The sequence below is a fragment of the Tachyglossus aculeatus genome, chromosome 6, assembly GCF_015852505.1.
Source record: "Tachyglossus aculeatus isolate mTacAcu1 chromosome 6, mTacAcu1.pri, whole genome shotgun sequence".
Classification (NCBI taxonomy): Eukaryota; Metazoa; Chordata; class Mammalia; order Monotremata; family Tachyglossidae; genus Tachyglossus; species Tachyglossus aculeatus.
In genome coordinates this window covers 34,204,558-34,225,980 of record NC_052071.1, presented here as the reverse complement: position 1 = coordinate 34,225,980, position 21,423 = coordinate 34,204,558, and the positions used below count along the sequence as shown (strand labels likewise).

General features: G+C 41.5%; 1 protein-coding gene across 1 annotated transcript; it reads right to left on the bottom strand.

The window, feature by feature from the left end:
• Positions 1–831: 831 nt before the first annotated feature.
• On the bottom strand, positions 832–16,596 carry RAP2C (RAP2C, member of RAS oncogene family). The gene is made up of 3 exons (XM_038748267.1): positions 16,208–16,596; positions 12,751–13,070; positions 832–3,249 (listed from the first exon to the last, which is right to left on the bottom strand). The coding sequence occupies exons 1-2, from the start codon at positions 16,478–16,480 to the stop codon at positions 12,792–12,794; spliced, it is 552 nt and encodes a 183-aa protein (XP_038604195.1). The 5' UTR covers positions 16,481–16,596; the 3' UTR covers positions 832–3,249; positions 12,751–12,791.
• Positions 16,597–21,423: the final 4,827 nt, after the last annotated feature.

Genomic DNA, 21,423 nt, shown 5'->3' with positions numbered 1-21,423 from the left:
ACAGCAGACAAGTGGTGGAGCTGGCATTAGAACCCAAGACCTTTTGACTCTCAGGCCCGTGGCTCTTTCCACTAAGCCATGCTGCTTCTCTACTGAAGGTTGTTTGGCTAAACCCATCAAATTTACCTTATTAGTACAGTCAACAAATTTATACTCAAATGTGGCTGGTTCTAATCTCTCAAAAAGATGGTTGGGTAAGAGAAGGAAAATTAATCTCTCTCTCTCTCCCCTCCACCCCTCATTAGTAGCTCCTTAGGATAGCTCCTTACTCTGTAAAAAAAGAATAGTTAAGATTTCCTTATACTCGATCATGAAAATTTCTTAATTTCAGTCCCAGAGCACTTAATGGCTTTCAATGTCAAATACTCCAATTACAGTACAAACACGCCAATATGAATTGGTCATTATACATTACCAGAGGGCTTTGTGAAAATCAAAAAACCTATATGTCCAACTAAAAATATAGCTAATTCAGATCAAATGTAGACAGCCAAGCACCGGTAGCTAAGAAACAGAGAGAAAAAAGGCAAAAAAAGCTACATTTACATTCATCTTAAGAATTCAACCACTAGTAAAGTATCTTAAGCTACACACAAACTACCTAAATCTTATTGATGTGAATGTCTATTTGTATACACATACTGTAACAGAAAAAAAACCCCAAAAACTGCATCTTAAAAAGACTAACATTTTGTGTCTTCTGCCAGATTACTACAGACATTACAAATGCTAAAAAGTAAAAAGTAAATGCTTTCAATTACAGAAATGAGACATACATTAATCAAATGGGGCAAAAACAAAACTTCACAAATAAGGCAATGCACCCACCTCAGTAATACAGATGTCTATTTTATTAAAAAAGTTACAAACAGGTGGACCATAGGGTTGTCTTACAAAATGAAGAGAATGAAATCTATTGGAAAAACTTTTATTTTACAAAGTTTTATAGGTCATTGTTCTATTTTTGCACTTGATAGTCCAGATTTCACCTTTCACTGATAAAGATACAGTACATTAGATACATGATGTTAGGTTACATTATTTTATTTGCAGAGCCCTTCTGCAGTGATTTGAACAACTCCTAAACATATGTCATAATAGAGACAATACATATATTGTATTTAATATTAGTTTCTTATTCTAATAAGCAACTTCACATGCAATCTATTGAGGAAGCCTAAAATAACTTTTGGTCCCTTTTTAAAAAAATGTGCTGGAGAAACCATCTTTACCTCTCACTTTCCCCCATTCTTGTCATTCTAAGCTAATTCAAGTCAATTTTTCTGCTGAGGTCAATGATGATGAATACTTTGATAAAACTACCTATAGGAGAAAAAACACTGTATAAAAATCAAGCCCAAGTTTTTCAGAAAACTAAAATCTTCATGAATTACTTGAATCTTCTATTATTTACTACATCTAGTACAGATCAACAATCACCACTTAATCTACTTTGAATTCAGTGTTTGGTTTTAAGTCTGGTATTAAAGTGCAAACCTAAATTAAGTATCAGGTTCAAGCAGTTCATAAACTTTGTACCAATGGGGAAAAATAGATTTCAACTATTCCCTCTACTCCAATAATATAGGATGCCTGTGTGTCCAAGAACAGGGCTTTAGAATTTTCTCATAATTCCACAACTCAAAGAGTCAAGTAATTGAAATCTGACACCCTGCTCAATAAGAGCCATGGTCATAGTGATCGATAAATCTCATAATTGTAGTTATTGTTGATTTAAGCTACTTTTATTTAGCTCTTTCACATTACAGTTGCTAAAACTTCTTTAACTATCACTGTGAATACTAGAGCTTTCCTTGACAAAGTTATTTAGTTATTACAGGTCAAAATGTCTTCCTGCTTTTGTTCCTTTTTGTTTTGTTTTAATTAGAAGCATGTTCAAATGACTAAAGCTGGGCTCCTAAAATCTATAACTTTGGTGCAGTAGGTGAGCTGCAGTTACTAAGTTCTGCAAAACCAAAACAAGTACACAATTTTAAACCATTGCTGAAAAAAGCTCATGTAATAATGTTAAAAAAAAAGAATCTCATCTGTTCTTTATACATTTTCATTCACCTGTGTTGCTGTTAAAATTTTCAAGTATTCAGACAAAATATGTTGATCGGGTAAACAACATGGAAGGCAATGGCTGCTTAAAGCCCACGTACAGTTAGTAGCACTGAAACTTGGTGCTTTCCCCTACTATGTTACAACTGGTTTTGTTTCAAATACTAACCTGTTTACAGGGAAATAACTAAAAAGCTTTTGTGACAGTGCAAGAAAACTTTAACAAATATTGCTTTAAAATATTATTCAGAAAGACAAATATTAGGAACTAGAAAATGTAAAATCATTTTATTTGCATTCAATTTACATGTGCAGCAGCCCACTAGGTAACACTTACTAACCTGTCAGACAAAGCTGAGCTATCTCTGCTTAGGTACAGGCATTATTTACCAAGGACTCCAAGATCCCTTTTCAAAGGCATTCCTAAATCGGCCATTAACTCAATTTAAAATTCCACAGAAAGGAGGATCCCACTGCTACAATTCAAAGCTGCTGCAAATGACATAAGGTTTTTAAAACCATGTGGTTTTCACAATTTTGCTAGATGGTTGAAGAGCTCCATTTCAAATAGCACTCTCCACTTTTTAGAATGAATCACAATTATTTATGTTCCAAGCAGCTCTCAGCTGAAAAGGGATATTCAATCCATACAGGCAAACCACGATCTTCAGTTTTTGTCTTACAATACTGTCACATGTAAAAATCTCTTAGTATTGACCAACCATTTCAGGAGAAATATTCTGTAAATAGAATTAAGCACTGTTGCGAGGTAATATACAGAAGTAACCATTTTTTTAAGGCTCAATTTATTCTCCGTTAAAACTTTCTTGTAAAAGGCATTGAGTAGGTAATACTGAGTTTAAGTATTTAATAAATACAAGTTCAGAAATTGATTAAAGAAATCAATTAAAATATTAAAAATGAACTCTTGCATATTAGCCATTAATACGAACTTAGAAAGCTATAAAAGGACTGATTGATAAAGAACAGACTTAACTTATGGTAAACGTGCTAAGCATTCCTGTTTAAGGTCTGTAGATCTTGAAGGCCACCGACCTTATGCACTTAATTAGATGTATGGCAATGTGCTGTAAGAGAGAGACAGGTTTACCAAGGCTCAGCTCTGCAACCTGGGCTGTAAAGTTCTCCAAAGCAGCATCTGTGCAAATTTCCTCTGAGTTTTACCTGCAATTAACAACATTTTTTGTTTAATGAAAATTTTGGAAGGGGCAATACACTTAAGAAAGAGGACTATCTACGGTACAGTAGTATCATGGTATAGTAACTTACCCACATAAGCATGCACTGAGACAACATATCCTAGGATCACAAGGGTATCAAAGCAAGGATGTTGGTTGCTTGTCAGATTTACCTGCCCAATGGTCATGGGCTTCCGACCATTCAAAATTAGCCCTGCCACGCCCCCGGTTAAGAGCAGATAGGCTTGGAAGAACTTCCAGGAGTGGCAAGGGGGTCAGGCTGGGTTTTTCATCAACAGGATCGTCATTTATTTAATCCAGTACCTACCAGGTTCAGAGCACTGTAGAATGCACTTGGGGAACAGGCAGAAATTAAAGATGCTGTGCCTACCCTTGAGGATATATCCCGTCTCAAGCTCCCCCTTACATGGCAATGCAGTACACGCCCTTCTCTCACCACCGATACTCCCTGCTACTTGGTGTCACTTTTAGCAAAGTTTTAAATGGTACCCCATCTTCTTTAACCACTAGTACAAGTGAAAATGTCCCACAGAGTGTGATCTACTGTTACTGGAACCTGGTATTACTAGAAACGGTATGGAAACAGTTTTAAGTATCACTTCCTACTTCCTCAGTGGTGACTATAAGAATGTGGGTTTATTTGTACCCAAAGCTTTTAATAAAGTTTGCAAAATGCCAAAATAGCAAACCACCAATGACTGCTTTAAAGCAGGATGTGTGGCTATTTTTTCTGAACATACATGCCAACTATTATACAATTAGAGGAAAACACTTAAATCTTGATGAAGTTTTACATTAGGAAAATGTTTCTGATTCTTGAATGACATCCTTCTGCATCTTCTGATTTTAAGTAAACTATTTTAAACAGCAAATAAAAGGTGCATTGAAACTTGAATAATTCTTCACCAAGGCACTGACAGCTGCATAATCCACCAGTTTAACCCTCAGCCTCAGGAAAACATTAATACTAGAGTTGAGCTTAATCAAGCAAAAACTCCTCACTCACGGCTTCAAGGCTCTCCATCACCTCACCCCCGCCTACCTCACTTCCCTTCTCTCTTTCCACAGCCCAGCCCGCACCCTCCACTCCTCTGCCGCTAACCTCCTCACTGTACCTCGTTCTCGTCTGTCCCACCGTTGACCCCCGGCCCACGTCCTTCCCCTGGCCTGGAATGCTCTCCTTCCACACATCCGCCAAGCTAGTTCTCTTCCTCCCTTCAAAGCCCTACTGAGAGCCCACCTCCTCCAGGAGGCCTTCCCAGACTGAGGTCCCCTTTTCCTCTCATTCATTCAATCGTATTTATTGAGCACTTAGTTTGCAGAGCACTGTACTAAGCACTAAGTGCTCTCCTCCTCCCCATCCCCCCACCCTACCTCCTTCCCCTCCCCACAGAACTTGTATATACATTTTTACAGATTTATTACTCTACCTTACTTGTACATATTTACTATTCTATTTTGTTAATGATGTGCAAAGAACTTTTAATTCTATTTGTTCTGACGATTTTGCCACTTGTCTACATGTTCTGTTTTGTTGTCCGTCTCCCCCTTCTAGACTGTGAGCCCGTTGCTGGGTAGGGACCGTCTCTATATGTTGCCGACTAGTACTTCCCCAGTGCTTAGTAGTGCTCTGCACACAGTAAGCGCTCAATAAATATGACAATGAATGAATGAATGAAAGCTGGGAGGTTTGCATGGTACGAATGTGATTTTTGAAGAAAACTACTTTGAGGATTCAACTGATATGGAATAAGCTAATGGGGACTGTGATATTCAAGTTAAGGGTGTGGGTGGCATGTAAGGCCTGAAGTGGCAGTTTTGGGGGGGGGGTGAGGGGGATATAAAATGGGGGAGATTAGTGATACACCAGAAAAGGCCTCCAGGAGATATGATCTCAGAAGTGCTTTGAAGGGACTGAGTGTAAGCTGAGATGAGAAGGTGATCCAGAACAGAGCCTTGAGAGGGGACACTCACAAATAGGGAATGGGAGGCAGAGGAAGAACCTACAATAGAATGAGATGGATTAACCAGAGAAGAAAGGAGAGAACAAGTAGGAAACCCAAGATTAAATAGTGTCTCTGGAAAATGGGACTGATCCCTGAGGTTGAAGACACTGTCAAAGAGGATTAGAACAGAATAATCAGATTTGGCAAGAAGGTGGTCACTGAAGATTGCAGTGCAGTGATTAAGATAGAATTAGAAATCCTAATTGTGCCCATCATCAATTGCCTCATAACATTAAATGAGCAAACAGGGCTAAACTGTTACATACCTACAGTTTGATTAAACGTATCCCAAAATGAAATCAGACAGAATCATGAACTAGAGAACCGTGCTAAATTCAGACTAGGCTTTTTCAGTATTAATTCAAACTAGGTATGAAAACTGTATTCACTACAGTGCTAAGTTTTCTAAATCTTATATCAATATTCAAAAAGTGAAGTGTTACCTGGTAAGCGGCAAGAGAAAGGCAAACATACCTTTAGTTATCATTTGCTCTTTTAGTTTGATGCTTTCAAATAGTTTTGGAAATAAAAGTTGTATTTACACTGTTATTTGGACTAATTTCACACCTGAGGCCCCAGGAGACCAAATCAAGCAAAATCAGCAGAAAGACGCAAATCCATAGCAGTAATAACGAGCTTCCTAGCTGCTTCCAAGGCCCTCCTGGGGGCTGGGACTACTGCTCCTGATGGCTCCCAGGGCAGTCCTGTTACTTCTCTTATTAACAATGAAAAACTTTTCTGGTTTACAGGACCCAAATCTGTACCTCATCCAGAAACATTACAGAGTATAACATCCAGCATGCAAGGCAAAACACAAAACATGCTTGGTTTATAATTTTAGTTTCCACCATTCCATTCAGCCCATTTTTTTTCTGAAATAGAAACTTTCACTCAAAACTTTACATAATTTGGTTTTATTTTTGTGAATAAAATTTTACTCAACATATATTAGGTGCTTTGGCATTTGACCCCCAGATTAAATAACTTGTAGCTTTTTACTATGACTGACAATCCAAGTATTTCTCACCTGTGATTCACTGATGATAATGGCAGCAGTCTAAATGAAGATCATACCCCAGCTACTGGTTTTATATCAGACCAGGTATTTTGGCATTCTCTTTCAATTCCAAATTGGCTTTTAAGTAATGCTTTTACTGAATGATTGAACTGAGGAATTTGGCAACATATCTTTGTTTCTGGTAAAACGAATCTCTTCCATCAGTTGATCATGGTACTCAAAAGTGTACATTCCATCTCCCGCATTTTAGAATTTCCCTGAGGAGTACTCCCATAAGGCAGGATCTGGCCAATATTACTGCCACAGTACATCTTCCAAGGCAGTGCTCCAACTCTATGATGTAATTTGTGCCAGGTTCACTGATGTCAGTCCTTGGCCATGGAGATTGAGGAAAAATGACACCCATGAGCAAGTAACTTATCAACATGGTCTAATTTTAGGGATGGAAAAAAATAAACAAGGAATGAAGAGTCATGAAACGGCCAGACACCCACAAACCAGGAAAAGCATCGCTGGGCATATTTGCACTGCTGCAGGTAGCTACGTGCTCTAACCCCTATCCCTATGACTTCTTAAAGAGGAAACAAGCTAGATTTGGGGAATGAGATTGAGAAAAGCACTTAAAATCTAAACACAGTAATTTTTATAGCTAACGCTGAAAATCCTAGTGAATTCCCCTGCCTTTTAAAAGTAGTTGGACTAAAAAATGACCAAATTAAAAAAAAAAAGCCTTTCACAGACTATTAAAGACTTTAGGGAGTATTTGTTTTTAATCAGAAATGTGGCTCCGTTTCCTTTGCTCCACACCCTTTTGGGAGAAAGGACCAGAACGAAATAAATGACATCTTCAGAACGAAATAAATGACAACTTCAGAACAAAATTTCTTCCCTTTCCGACTTCATTTACTTGATTATTCATAAGTTTTGGGCAAGCTATGAATTAAGCTACTAAAAAAAATAAGGCAAAGTAATTTTGCTACTTTCAAGTACAATTTCTCTAATCTATTTTATCAATTTTAAATTACTCACTGTAAAGGGGGACTAGAGATAGCCAGAATCAACCCTCATTTTAGCGATTTTGAAGTAGCCAGAATCAACCCTCATTTTAGCGATTTTAACTTGAGCACTGTGGTCCAGAGAAAAGACCACTAGCCTGGGAGTCGGAGGACCTAGGCTCTAAACCTAGCTCTGCCACTTGTCTGCTCTTCATCCTGGGCAAGTCATTTAACTTCCCTGTGCCTCAGTTTCCTCATCTATCAATTGGAGATTAAATCCTATTCCTTTCTATGGAGTTGATGAGCCCCATGTAGGACAGGGGCAGTGCCCAACCTGATGATTTTGTAACTACCCCTGTGCTTAGTACAGTGCTTCTAACAACTTAGGTCGGGAGGTGTATAATTATGATACTTACTAAGCGCCTTTACTGTAGTCCAGGCACTACAGTAAAGGCGCTTAATAGGTGTCATAATTATTACACCTCCCGACCTAAGTTGTTAGAACTACTAACAAGTAGAAAAGTCTCCCAGATTAGTTCCAGGATCTTTCTGCCCCGTCCATCTTTCAAGGGAGATGCTAGTGGGTGCTAAAATGAGAAAACTATAGAAGCGAAGCAACAAAAGATGTGAACAATCAACCATTTCGGTTTTTCTTCCCTTCCCACTACTGTTTTCCTTTTCTTCTTGATCCCTAGGGTTTGGAAGGCTCAAATACAACTACCCTGCACTAGGAAAGCGACTTCCTGAAATTATCACACAGTACAGTGCTCCCAAATAGACTGAAGAGTTTTGTGGCACCACATGGGCTGGGGTCCAAAGAGCAGTATTCTGAGAACTGGGACCACCCTATCCTCTGCACCTGATAGCCCTACTCGCCACTGGAGTGGAAGGCCCTGAGCTACACTGTCCAGGCCTCTAGAATCTGCAGGAAGAGACCTGAAAACCTACATCCTCTCTGCCCAACAATACTCCAAGAAGGCTGCATCTAAAATGTTTTGACAGTTTGGACAGGGTGGCCCAGAGATGAGACAAGGAATGAAGAGTTATCTTTTACTGATAACATGGGTTGGGGGAGAGGGAGGGTTAGGCGAGAAAGGCATGAAAGAAGGAATTCAGCCATTGAGTTGCTCTGGGGGATGGTGGGGGGAGTGGGGAGGGAGAGAAGGGGGAAGAGCAAAAGTAGATTGGCTTGAACACTGCCTACCAAATCCTTCGGGAAGGAACTGTATGAAGCAGCAATCCACAGTTACTGCTGTGGTCCTGGAAGTACTGCAGTAGCACATATCCAGGAGTATCAAACAATCAAAAGTATGTTTGGAATGCCTACTGTGTGCAGAGCACTGTACTGAGCATTTGGGACAGTGAAATAAATTGGCAGACAAGATCCTTCCCTTCAAGGACTTTACAGTCTAGCAGAGAAGAACAGACAAGAAAATAAATTACAGAGAGAAGACGCTCAATGCCATCACTTGGGTCCTGTTCAGGGATTTTTAATAACGTAACAACTGCAGTATTTGTTAAGTGCTTACTATGAGCCAAGCACTATGCTAAGCACTAGGGAGGATACAATCAGATCAGACACAGTCCCTGACCCTATTGGCTATCAGTCTAAGCTGGAAGAGAATAGATAGTTAATCCCCATTTTACAGATGAGGGAACTGAGGCACAGAGAAGTTAACTGCCTTGTTCAAGGTCACACAGGAGGCCTGGGGCAGAGTGGGAATTAGAACCCAGGTCTCCTGACTCCCAGCCCTGTGCTCATTCCAGTAGGCCAGGCAATTCCCTGCCATGACTCTCCTGCAGCTGATCATAAACCCAGCTTGGTAAACATGGTGCCAAGCTTAGGTATCATTATCGTAAAGAAGCAATCTTCTCAGGAAAAAACCAGATGACCAAAACTTACAAGTGCTAAGAATAAACAAAATGAGTTAAAAGAAGCAGCACCAGGAGCATTAACAAATCCTCCCTCTAATTAAGAGCATCTAAAACAGAAGTGGGCAAAATTTGACCTACGGATCCATTTGCTCTGGCCTGTGGGACATATCTGGACCACCAATGAATGCAGTCTCAGTTGTTGCCTTGGATACAGTCAGTAAACTTCACTAGGTGGTTGTTTTGGCTAGCTTGGAGCCAGGATGAAGCCAACATGGGCAGAAGTGGTTGTACCTTCTCCACAAGCCTCCACATACCACCAGCTTTTCTAAGGGTCCCTCTAGTCAAAATGAATTCCCACCCCTGAGCTTGCCTTGCCTCTTCCACACTGTGGCCTGCCCTGCCCCACTATGAGACTCAAACCATCTCTCCTGTTCAGCATGACTTTTTAGGGAACTTCTTCCCTCCAGAGAATCAGGAACTGACTATTATTCACCGGTGAGGTGTTCAATCTTGGGGCACCTTGGAACTTTATATTTACATAATCTAAACCTACTACTGCTATGCACTCCAACAGCAAAAAAAGCCCAAACCACCTGGTAAGCAAAATCTGCTCTTTCCACATGGATACTAGGCTCAAAACTCTGGCCCTGAAAACTATCACTTGAAACCCATCTGAATTCCTCATGAGGACTCAGTTTAAAATATTTCAGCTTCTTTTGCTGTAGACAGGAACACACATACCCAAAATCTGCCACACTGAAATGCCTTTTCTCTTAGAGCTAAGTTTATGATCTTAAATCATGATCTATGAATTCTTACCCAGGAAAAGTTGTGACCAATATAACTCAGACCCTAAAACTGAAAGAACTAGAACCAGAGTTGTCTAAAACTTCTCAGTTAAGGATGGTGCAGACACATGTGGGTGCACGCTTGATATTCAAAATTGCTGCCCTGACAGTGAAATTTATTTATGGGTGAGAATGCGACTGAAAAGGCCAATTCGGGACCGACAGCTCTGACCACACTGAGCACACACCAAGATTACCTTTGGTGTACTGTCACATTTGTTGTTTGAAGTGCCTGGTGTGTTTTTTCCCTTGCCTGTCTCATGATTGACGTGAAGTGTGTCAGCTGAGGAAAGCCACTCCTTTCTAGACTGTCATATGAAGGCACTTCTTGTATTTTAAAAATCCCCTTTGGTGCGTTCACAAGAAAAAATCAAACAGAAAGAAAGCAGACATTTTACTCTCTTAGTAAACAACCAAAAGATATTGATAGTGATAGCTAGAAGGGTTTGAGAGACAAGGAAGCTACTAATGATTTTATGAAGAACAAACTGATCTCCTAAGACTACAAAAGGCCTATCAAAGGAAAAGGAGTAACCATAATTTTTCTAGATTTCACAACGGCTTTTGACTCCACCCCAACTGACTTCATTGACAAGCTGCTAGAGTAGTGGCCAAGACAAAGGTTCAGTGGGTGCCCAGATGGCTTGAGTCACAACGAGAGGGCATTCAACAAATGGCTCAGGGTCAAATAGGGGAAACTTTTTAAGTGTGTTTCCAGGGAATCGGGCCCAAGACCTAGCCTATTCAATATCTTTATTGATTTACCTGCAGGAAGAAACCGAGAACAAACCTAACAGATTAGCAGATTAGGCTAAATTGGGTAGGGCCAAGGCTCTGTAAAACAGGAACAAAATCAAAGCAGGGCATATTGGAAAAATTATCCAAAATAACAGCATAAAATTAAAATAGTGCACTTAGAAACAAAACCCCAAAACAGGCTGGAGGAAAAGCTGGCACAAAAACAGCAGCAAAAGATCTGGAGTGTCATAACTTGCCAATTTACTCAGAAGCTGAGGAAGTTTCAGCTATACAATGCCATTATTAAAAAAGCCAGCAGAGAACCAGAGTATATCAAAAGGAGCATGACAGGCAAAGTCTGGATGTAGTCCTTCCACTATGCTGCCTTTGCCATACCTTTATTATGAGTACCAGGTCCACTTTTGGTCACTGTACTTCAATAAGAATGGAAAGGGATGTTACAAGAGTTTGGATGGAATCCTTCCACTGTGCTGTCTTGCCATACCTATTTTATGAGTAAAAGGTCATTTTGGTCACTGCTCATTAATAAGAATGGAAAAGGATGTAGCAAGGGTCTAGAGAAGAATGATAAAAATGGTTAAAATTCTGGAAAACAGGTCTTCGGAGGAAAGATCAAGGGGATCAGAGTTGTTTAATCTGGAGAAGAGATGAGTCAGATAACAACTGTTTTCATGAACAGACAGTTCTCCCAAACATGTGTCTACTTCAGACTTTGGAGAGAATCCTGTTGGAGAATTAAGGAATATTCTTCAGCTGTGTGTCTGAATAGAACACGATGCAATATAAGAAGAAACCACTGTACTCCTGTGGGCTATCCATCTTGGGCTGCACACTGCAATGCTGGTTTTCGTTAATGTGGGGTTCTTTAAGAACAGAAACACTGGATTATTGAAAAACTGATTGTATTCAAAAGGCCACAACATTTTATGGGAAGGATGCTCACCACTAATTCTCCCTGTCCACTGAAAACTGAACAAAAGGAACTGGTTTTCTATTAATGAAAAGACATAACTTTGAACTTCTTGATTACCTGGGTGATAAATACGATTGAATGAATGATATATTACTGGAAAGGATTACCATGGGAAGGTATGAAGTTCCTATCCCTGCAACCTTTGAGCAAAGAATATCCATATGCCTCAGATTGTTAAGTATTCATTTGCTTGGGGGCAGAAAGCACCAATGATTTTGAAATTCCTCCTAGCTCAATGAATCTGTGGTGCGCTGCAGATAGCCATGTGCTTCCTGAATGGAGGACACATATAGAATCTGTTCAAACCTGAAGCTGGATTAGAGATCAGAAGAAAAATTTGGCAGTAAATGCCAAATTAAGGCATCTAAATGCCAAGTGCTCTCCATCTGAATAAAGTTTGTGCAGATGTAATATCACCAGAATGCTTAACTAGGTGCCATATTCTGGAATAAGAGATAGCAGGATAGATGTATGGTTTTGCAGAAATATGAAAATAAATGAGTATGTAGCATTTAAAAGTGATGAGAACTACAATTTTTGCACAATTTCACTCATTACTCCCATGTACATCAGAAGTCATGGTCCTTTATGGAATAACTGCGTAAAGATTTCACTATCAGCATAAGATTATAACCTGAAGTCATGATTAAGTAGAATAAACAAAAGAGCTCAGTTAAGAGATACCTGCTAAATGACAAGCTTTTTTTTAAGGACACAGATGACTTTAATTACAGCCCTTCCCCGCCACAAATGGAAAATTATGACACTGTGCACATCGACCTTTCAACATCAGTGTCAAACTGTGCATGTTTGATGATAAAACCAGCACATCAAAGGTGAGGGACAGGTGTTGCTTAATCGTACAGTAAATACAACTGAGTAAAAGTATTCCTTTGGAAAATTTATGTAATAAGTGGCAACAACTATTTTCTTATTTAACTCAAAAACGCAATACTCACCTGCCTCAAGTAGTTTAAGTGTATTCAACTAACCTGCTCTGTATGGCCATGATTGAGGTTTGTCTTCATCTTTTTCACTGGACAATGCAAGTTGTACAACACTGATCTTGTTTTTCAGGCAGCGAGGCATAGTTCATTTGCCTGACTATCTCAGCGAACAGTTCATCCACCATGGTTTTACTCTTTGCTGATGTCTCCATGAATGGACAGCCCCATTCCTGAGCCAGAGCTCTGCCTTCTGCAGACAAGACTTCCCTTTCGGACTCCAGATCCACTTTATTTCCCACTAGGATGAGTGGAACTTTTTCATATCTCTTCACTCTGACAATTTGGTCCCTCATTGGCTTGATATCCTATTTAGAGAATAAACTGATTAACGGCATTCCAGAAAAATATTAACAAAATATTTTATACTGTTTTAACAGTTAAAGGCAGTACTCAAAAAGGCAAATTGGAAAACATGAGAAACTAAGTGCTAAACAAAGGCTACTAACAAATTTAGACCAATATCTTTTTCATTTGAACTACAGGTAAAATGGGTACGAAACTGAGCATTTAGGTTCTGATTTCATGAATTGCACAGTTACTATTTCTTAGTTCGTATTTTTTTTAAGTTATACAAACCACTGGAAAACAACTTTATGCACTTTTTCCCCTGATGGTTGGTACAGTCCTTTGCACACTGTAAATATTTAATAATTATAATCACTACTACATAAGTCATATGTTCATGAAGTAGATTAGGCATTTTTCTATACCTGGATCCTTTATCTCACTACAGGTCAGTACATATTGACGCCTGTGAAAAATGTTTGAGGGAAAATACTTAGGTGGAAACCATTAAATGGGAGAGAACAAACAGCAGCATTACCTGTAGATGACCAGTGGCAAACATACATGTATCAATCCATATTGTGCACTACTCTAATTTATTGGTATGTCTTGAAAGTATCCTTTAAAAATTCCAGATTTCATCCATTTTGGGTGGGAGATATTCAACACTCAACATTATCATAGAAGGCTAATGTTCCATTCATTTTTTGATCCCCACCCAAGAGTTGACAGTTTCTGGTGCTTAGTATTAAAAATACCTTTGATCAAATTCAACAACTTTACCATATCAAATTCAACAACTTGATCTTAAACCTCTTTTCTTTTTCAAAAAGTGCTTTACAAAAACACCAGTCAGGGTAAACATAGGGGTCTGGCTTCTTCGGAATCTAAATGCAAAATGTAACTGATAAAATGTTGAATAGTTTCCCACTCCCTGGAAGTTTTTAATGGAAAACCTGTTCAGGAGATTTCCAGGTTGAGATGGCTTGATTAAAAAAAAAAGAAAACATAAAATAGGAACTTTAGCTATTTCTTAAATGACACTTTAAGCAAGCTAATTGACAAGAACTTTCACAACACACTGCTTTGTAATTTAAGGTCATTTTACATCTACTTTAGTTTGGTTACCCTAGCTCCTCGTTATTTAGGACTTATTGCATAAACTGAATAATTGGCACTTTTGGACACTTCTGAAACTACCCTCATTAGTGACACTACATGAAAAAAAGTTTGCTGCTGGAGAAGCAGCGTGACTCAGTGGGAAGAGCAAGGGCTTTGGGGACAGAGGTCATGGGTTCAAATTCCGGCTCCACCAAGTGGCAGCTGTGTGACTTTGGGCAAGTCACTTCACTGTGCCTCAGTTACCTCATCTGTAAATTAGGGATGAAGACTGTGAGCACCCCCATGGGACAACCTGATCATCTTTTAAACTCCCCAGCACTTAGAACTGTGCTTTGCACATAGTAAGCGCTTAATAAATGCCATTAAAAAAAGATAAACACATCTACATTTTCAATTTTTAACTGTACAGAAATGAACAAGTTTTGAAGAATAATATCCTTAAGGGCCTCACTTTACAGGCATAAATTTTAAATGCGTGCTTCAGCTAAAAACCACTTTCATTTCATAGATGATGTCTAACCTTGGGCTAGGGAGAATCACATGATTATATTACTTCTTTTCAAAGGACAGTTAACCAGCGTGATTTGGCTCACGTTCTTCCTAAGGTGATGAGGAAGCAGGGGTGAGTGGCAGTTTTCCCTAAAACACTGTGCTACTTTGGGCCGTGAAACATCACACAACCCAAAGTTCTACAGATCTGCACTATGATCAGGGTAGCCAAGTCCATTTATTTCCCTTGGATAAAGCAGTCCATTTCCAGAGGCATATGGAACTACACCAGGTTTTAGGCTAGCTCATATTTTTGGCTGGTTTTTGTTGGCACTCTCAAACTTCCACTTTCACTTGAACACCTTCTCTGGGTGAGAATTAAAGCCAATGAAAAGACCTGGAGCCTGGAGGTGATGCGCTTGAAGCTATTTCCAGTTTTAGATGTCCTTGCTCTAGACTACTTGGAAGATATAGGTGTATGATGGGAACGTGTGGCGAGAAACAAAAAACCCAAACAAACCCAAAACACCTTCCTGATGCTGTGGCCTGATTTCAATCACTGGTAAAGACTGCTAACTGTTTTTTCCATTTTGGGTATGAGCATCACATCAGGTCACCCTAAAAAGGAGAGGGACCTAAGGATGTATGTACATGTACACTGAGAAGAAGCGTGGCCTAGAGGCAAGAGAATGGACTTGGGGGTTGGAGGTCATGGGTTCAAATTCCAGCTCCACCGCTTGTCTGCTGTGTGACTTTGGGCAAGTCACTTAACTTCTCTGTGCCTCAGTTACCTCATCTGTAAAATGGGTATTAATAATAATAATAATTTTGGTATTTGTTAAGCGCTTACTATGTGGAGAGAACCGTTCTAAGCGCTGGGGAGGATACAAGGTGATCAGGTTGTCCCACGTGGGGCTCACAATCTTAATTCCCATTTTACAGATTAGGTAACAGACACAGAGAAGTTAAGTGACTTGCCCAAAGTCACACAGCTGACATGCAGCGAAGCAGGGATTTGACCACTGTTGGGTAGGGACTGTCTCTATATGTTGCCAATTTGTACTTCCCAAGGGCTTAGTACAGTGCTCTGCACACAGGAAGCGCTCAATAAATACGATTGATGATGATGACCTCTGACTCCCAAGCCTGTGCTCTTTCCACTGAGCCACGCTGCTTCTCTAGGACTGTAAGCCCCCTGTGGGAACAACCTGATCACCTTGTATCCTCCCCAGCGCTTAGAACAGTGCTTTGCACATAGTGAGCGCTTAACAAATGCCATCATTATTATTTTTACAATTACACCCATCACCGAGTATGTGTACTCGGTAAAATCCCTTTCCCTTTATTGCACTTTCTCTAGTCCTAAAAAGAGACAGACCCACACTGCTTCTTCTGTCTTTGAACATTTGTTCTTACAAAGAAACGTAACAACAGGGCCTGAGGTTTCAGGCCCCAGTTACCAGGAATACCCTCAAACCACGGACTAACGAATAGCTCAGGGTTAGTTCGGGCACCCTTTTAAGCAATTAGACTTCCAGTCGCTTACCTGGAAAGACTGCTGATTAACCAGACTGTAAACGAGGATGAAACCTTGGCCGTTCTTGATGTAGAGATCTCTCATGGAGGCAAACTGCTCGGTCCCTGCGGTGTCCAAGATCTCCAGCACGGAGGGGGAAGAGTCCACTTCGATCTCCTTGCGGTAGAAATCTTCAATGGTGGGGTCATATTTCTCAATGAAAGTCCCCGTGACGAACTGTACGGTCAAGGCGGATTTACCCACCCCGCCGCTCCCTAACACCACCACCTTGTATTCCCTCATCAGTCTCCCCTTCGCCACCTCCCAGCGGCATAAAACAACCCGCGGGCCCTTTTGTTAGTATGTTTTGTTCTCTGTCTCCCCCTTTTAGACTGTGAGCCCGCTGTTGGGTAGGGACTGCCTCTATATGTTGCCAACTTGTACTTCTCAAGCGCTTCGTCCAGTGCTCTGCACACAGTAAGCGCTCAATAAATACGATTGATTGATTGGTGCTGCTGCAGAAAATGGAGTGGGGGGGGGGCGAGATGGGGCTGTCTTTCTTAAGAGATTGAGGTGAAAAGGAAGGCGGGGATGGAGGTGAGGCGGAACGGGCTGTGAGTTGAGCCCGTTGTCTCTATTCCCCAGCGCTCAATAAATAAGACTGACTGACTGAATGAATGAATAAAGAGCCTACTGTTGGGTAGGGCCTGTCTCTATATGTTGCCACTTTGTACTTCCCAAGCGCTCAGTACAGTGCTCTGCACATAGTAAGCGCTCAGTAAATACGACTGATGATAAAGGACGAGGCGACGTCGCCCTCCGCCTCCACACAAAGAGGCCCCCGCTTCCGCCGTTCGACCTCCCGGGCTTCTTCTTCCTGCCGCCGCCGCCGCCGGTCCTGAGGCGACGCGGGCAAGGCCTGTGGGGGAAACAAGGAGGCACGTTAGTCAACCGATCAGTCGTACTTATTGAGCGCTTACTGGGTGCTGAGCGCCGTACTAAGCGCTTGGGAAGTACAAGTCGGCAACACAGTCCGCCCCGAGCCCCTCCGTAGGCCGCCGGCGGCTCACCCCGGTTTTCAGTCCCGGCCGGGCGGCTCCCTCACTCCATGGTCGCGGCCGCCGCCGCCTCAGGAAACGGCGGCCGCTCGGCCCGGGGGTCGCGGCTGAGGAGCGCCGGGCGGCAGCGGCGGCTCCGAGACAAACCTTCCTACCTCCCTTCCTCTTCCCTCCCCCCCCACCCGGAAGGGTTTCCCCGAGACACCGGCGGCCATGAACCCCCCCACACCACTTCCGGTTCGGCTCCCTGCCCCGCCCTTCCGGCCACTTCCGGGGGAAGAAGCCCCGCCCCCTCGGGGCGAGAGGGCCTCCCCTCAGCTGCCTCAGCATCATCAATCGTATTTATTGAGCGCTTACGCAGTAAGCGCTCAATAAATACGATTGATGATGATGATGATGCAGAGCACTGTACTAAGCGCTTGGGGAAGTCCAAGTTGGCAACATCTAGAGACAGTCCCTACCCAACAGTGGGCTCACAGTCTAAAAGGGGGAGACAGATGACAAAACCAAACATACTAACAAAATAAAATCAATCAATCAATCAATCAATCGTATTTATTGAGCGCTTACTATGTGCAGAGCACTGTACTAAGCGCTTGGGAAGTCCAAGTTGGCAACATCTAGAGACAGTCCCTACCCAACAGTGGGCTCACAGTCTAAAAGGGGGAGACAGATGACAAAACCAAACATACTAACAAAATAGAATAGATATGTACAAGCAAAATAAATAAATAAATAGAGTAATAAATATGTACAAACATATATACATTATACATAGGTACATCATCATCATCATCAATCGTATTTATTGAGCGCTTACTATGTGCAGAGCACTGTACTAAGCGCTTGGGAAGTCCAAGTTGGCAACATCTAGAGACAGTCCCTACCCAACAGTGGGCTCACAGTCTAAAAGGGGGAGACAGAGGACAAAACCAAACATACTAACAAAATAAAATAAATAGAATAGATATGTACAAGTGAAATGAATAGAGTAACAAATATGTACAAACATATATACAGGTATATATGTACCTATATCATCAATCGTATTTATTGAGCGCTTACTATGTGCAGAGCACTGTACTAAGCGCTTGGGAAGTACAAATTGGCAACATATAGAGACAGTCCCTACCCAACAGTGGGCTCACAGTCTAAAAGGGGGAGACAGAGAACAAAACCAAACATACTAACAAAATAAAATAGAATAGATATGTACAAGTAAAATAAATAAATAAATAGAGTAATAAATATGTACAAACATATACATTATACATAGGTACATCATCATCATCATCAATTGTATTTATTGAGCGCTTACTATGTGCAGAGCACTGTACTAAGCATTATACCTATATGTATATATATGTATATATATTTATGTGCATATATGTGTATAAATCAATCGTATTTATTGAGCGCTTACTGTGTGCAGAGCACTGTGCTAAGCGCTTGGAAAAATTACAAGTTGGCAACATATAGAGACAGTCCCTACCCAACAGTGGGCTCACAGTCTAGTCTCAGTCTAGTCAGCCATAAAGCAGCGTGGCTCGATGGAAAGAGCCCGGGCTTTGGAGTCAGAGGTCATGGGTTCGAATCCCAGCTCCACCACACGTCTGCTGTGTGACCTTGGGCAAGTCACTTAACTTCTCTGAGTCTCAGTTCCCTCATCTGTAACAATGGGGATGAAGACTGTGGGCCCCACTTGGGACAACTTGATCACATTGTATCCCCCCCCCCAGCGCTTAGAACAGTGCTTTGCACATAGTAAGCGCTTAACAAATGCCATCGTTAGTCTAGTCACAGTCCAGTCCTCATTCACTCATATTTATTGAGCGCTTAGGCATTTACTAAGTGCTGTGTGCAAAGCGCTGTTCTAAGCGCTGGGGAGGTTACAAGGTGATCAGGTTGTCCCACGGGGGGCTCACACTATTAATCCCATTTTACTAATAATAATAATGGCATTTATTAAGCGCTTACTATGTGCAAAGCACTGTTCTAAGCGCAGGGGAGGTTACAAGGTGATCAGGTTGTCCCACGGGGGCCTCACAGTCTTCATCCCCATTTTACAGATGAGGTAGCTGAGGCACAGAGGAGTTAAGTGACTTGCCCAAAGTCACACAGCTGACAATTGGCGGAGCAAGGATTTGAACCCATGATCTCTGACTCCAAAGCCTGGGCTCTTTCCACTGAGCCACGAGCGCAGAGCACTGTACTAAGTGCTTGGGAAGTACAAGTTGGCAACATAGAGACAGTGGGCTCACAGTCTAGTCACAGTCTAGTCCTCATTCATTCATTCACATTTATTGAGCGCTTAGGCATTTATTAAGCGCTGTGTGCAAAGCGCTGTTCTAAGCGCTGGGGAGGTTACAAGGTGATCAGGTTGTCCCACGGGGGGCTCACAGTATTAATCCCATTTTAATAGTAGTAATAATAATAATAATAATAATGGCATTTATTAAGCACTTACTATGTGCAAAGCACTGTTCTAAGCTCAGGGGAGGTTACAAGGTGATCAGGTTGTCCCTCGGGGGGGCTCACGGTCTTAATCCCCATTTTACAAATGAGGTAACTGAGGCACAGAGAAGTGAAGTGACTTCCCCAAAGTCACACAGCTGACAATCGGCGGAGCCGGGGTTTGAACCTAAGGCCTTTGACTCCAAAGCCCGGGCTCTTCCACTGAGCCACGCTGCTTCTCTAATACGTGACTCAGTGGAAAAAGCACGGGCTTGGGAGTCAGAGGTCATGGGTTCAAATCCCAGCTCCACCACTTAGCTTTGGGCAAGTCACTTAACTTCTCTGTGCCTCAGTTACCTCATCTGTAAAATGGGGACTAAGACTGTGAGCCCCACGTGGGACAACCTGATCACCTTGTATCCTCCCCAGAGCTTAGAACAGTGCTTTGCACATAGTAAGTGCTTAACAAATGCCATCATTATTATCATTATTAAGCGCTTACTATGTGCAAAGCATTCATTCATTCAATCGTATTTATTGAGCACTTACTGTATGCAGAGCATTCATTCAATCATATTTATTGAGCGCTTACTGTGTATAGAACACTGTACTAAGCGCTTGGGAAGTACAAGTTGGCAACATCTAGAGACGGTCCCTACCCAACAGTGGGCTCACAGTCTAGAAGGGGGAGACAGAACAAAACAAACCATATTAACAAAATAAAATAAATAGAATATGTACAAATAAAATAAAGAGTAATAAATACATACAAACATATATACATATATACAGGTACAGAGCATTGTACTAAGCGCTTGGGAAGTACAAGTTGGCAACATATAGAAACGGTCCCTACCCAACAGTGGGCTCACAGTCTAGAAGGGGGAGACAGAGAACAAAACAAACCATATTAACAAAATAAAATAAATAGAATATGTACAATTAAAATAAAGAGTAATAAATACATACAAACATATATATATACAGGTACAGAGCATTGTACTAAGCGCTTGCGAAGTACAAGTTGGCAACATATAGAGACGGTCCCTACCCAACAGTGAGCTCACAAGCGCTTACTGTGTGCACAGCACTGTTCTGAGCACTGGGGAGGTGATCAGGTTTCCCACGGGGCCTCACAGTCAATCCCCATTTTCCAGATGAAGTCACTGAGGCACAGAGAAGTGACTTGCCCAAAGTCACACAGCTGACAATTGGCAGAGTAGGTATTTGAACCCATGACCTCTGACTCCAAAGCCCGTGCTCTTTCCACTGAGCCACGCTGCTTCTCTGTACGCAGAGCACTGTACTAAGCGCTTGGGAAGTACAAGTCGGCAACAGGTAGAGACGGCCCCTACCCAACAACGGGCTCACAGTCAAGCAGGGGGAGACAGACAACTGAACAAAACATGTAGACAGGTGTCAAAACCGTCATTCGTGGCTCAGTGGCTAGACCCCGGGCTTGGGAGACAGAGGTCATGGGTTCTAATCCCGACTCCGCCACTTGTCAGCTGGGTGACTGTCACTTCACTTCTCTGGGCCTCAGTTCCCTCAACTGTAAAATGGGGATGAAGACTGTGAGCCCCATGTGGGACAACCTGATTACCTTTTATTTCCCCCAGAGCTTAGAACAATGCTTGGCACATAGTAAGCGCTTAACAAATGCTATCATCATTTATTCATTCATTCATTCAATCGTACTTATTGAGCACTTACTGTGTACACAGCACTGTACTA

What these genes read in the sequence shown, in the direction of transcription:
- RAP2C (XM_038748267.1), bottom strand. Translation starts at nt 16,480, where the DNA reads ATGAGGGAATACAAGGTGGTGGTGTTAGGGAGCGGCGGGGTGGGTAAA. An exon ending in TTAATCAGCAGTCTTTCCAG is followed by an intron (nt 13,071 to 16,207) that starts GTAAGCGACTGG and finishes TTCTCTAAATAG; the next exon opens with GATATCAAGCCAATGAGGGA.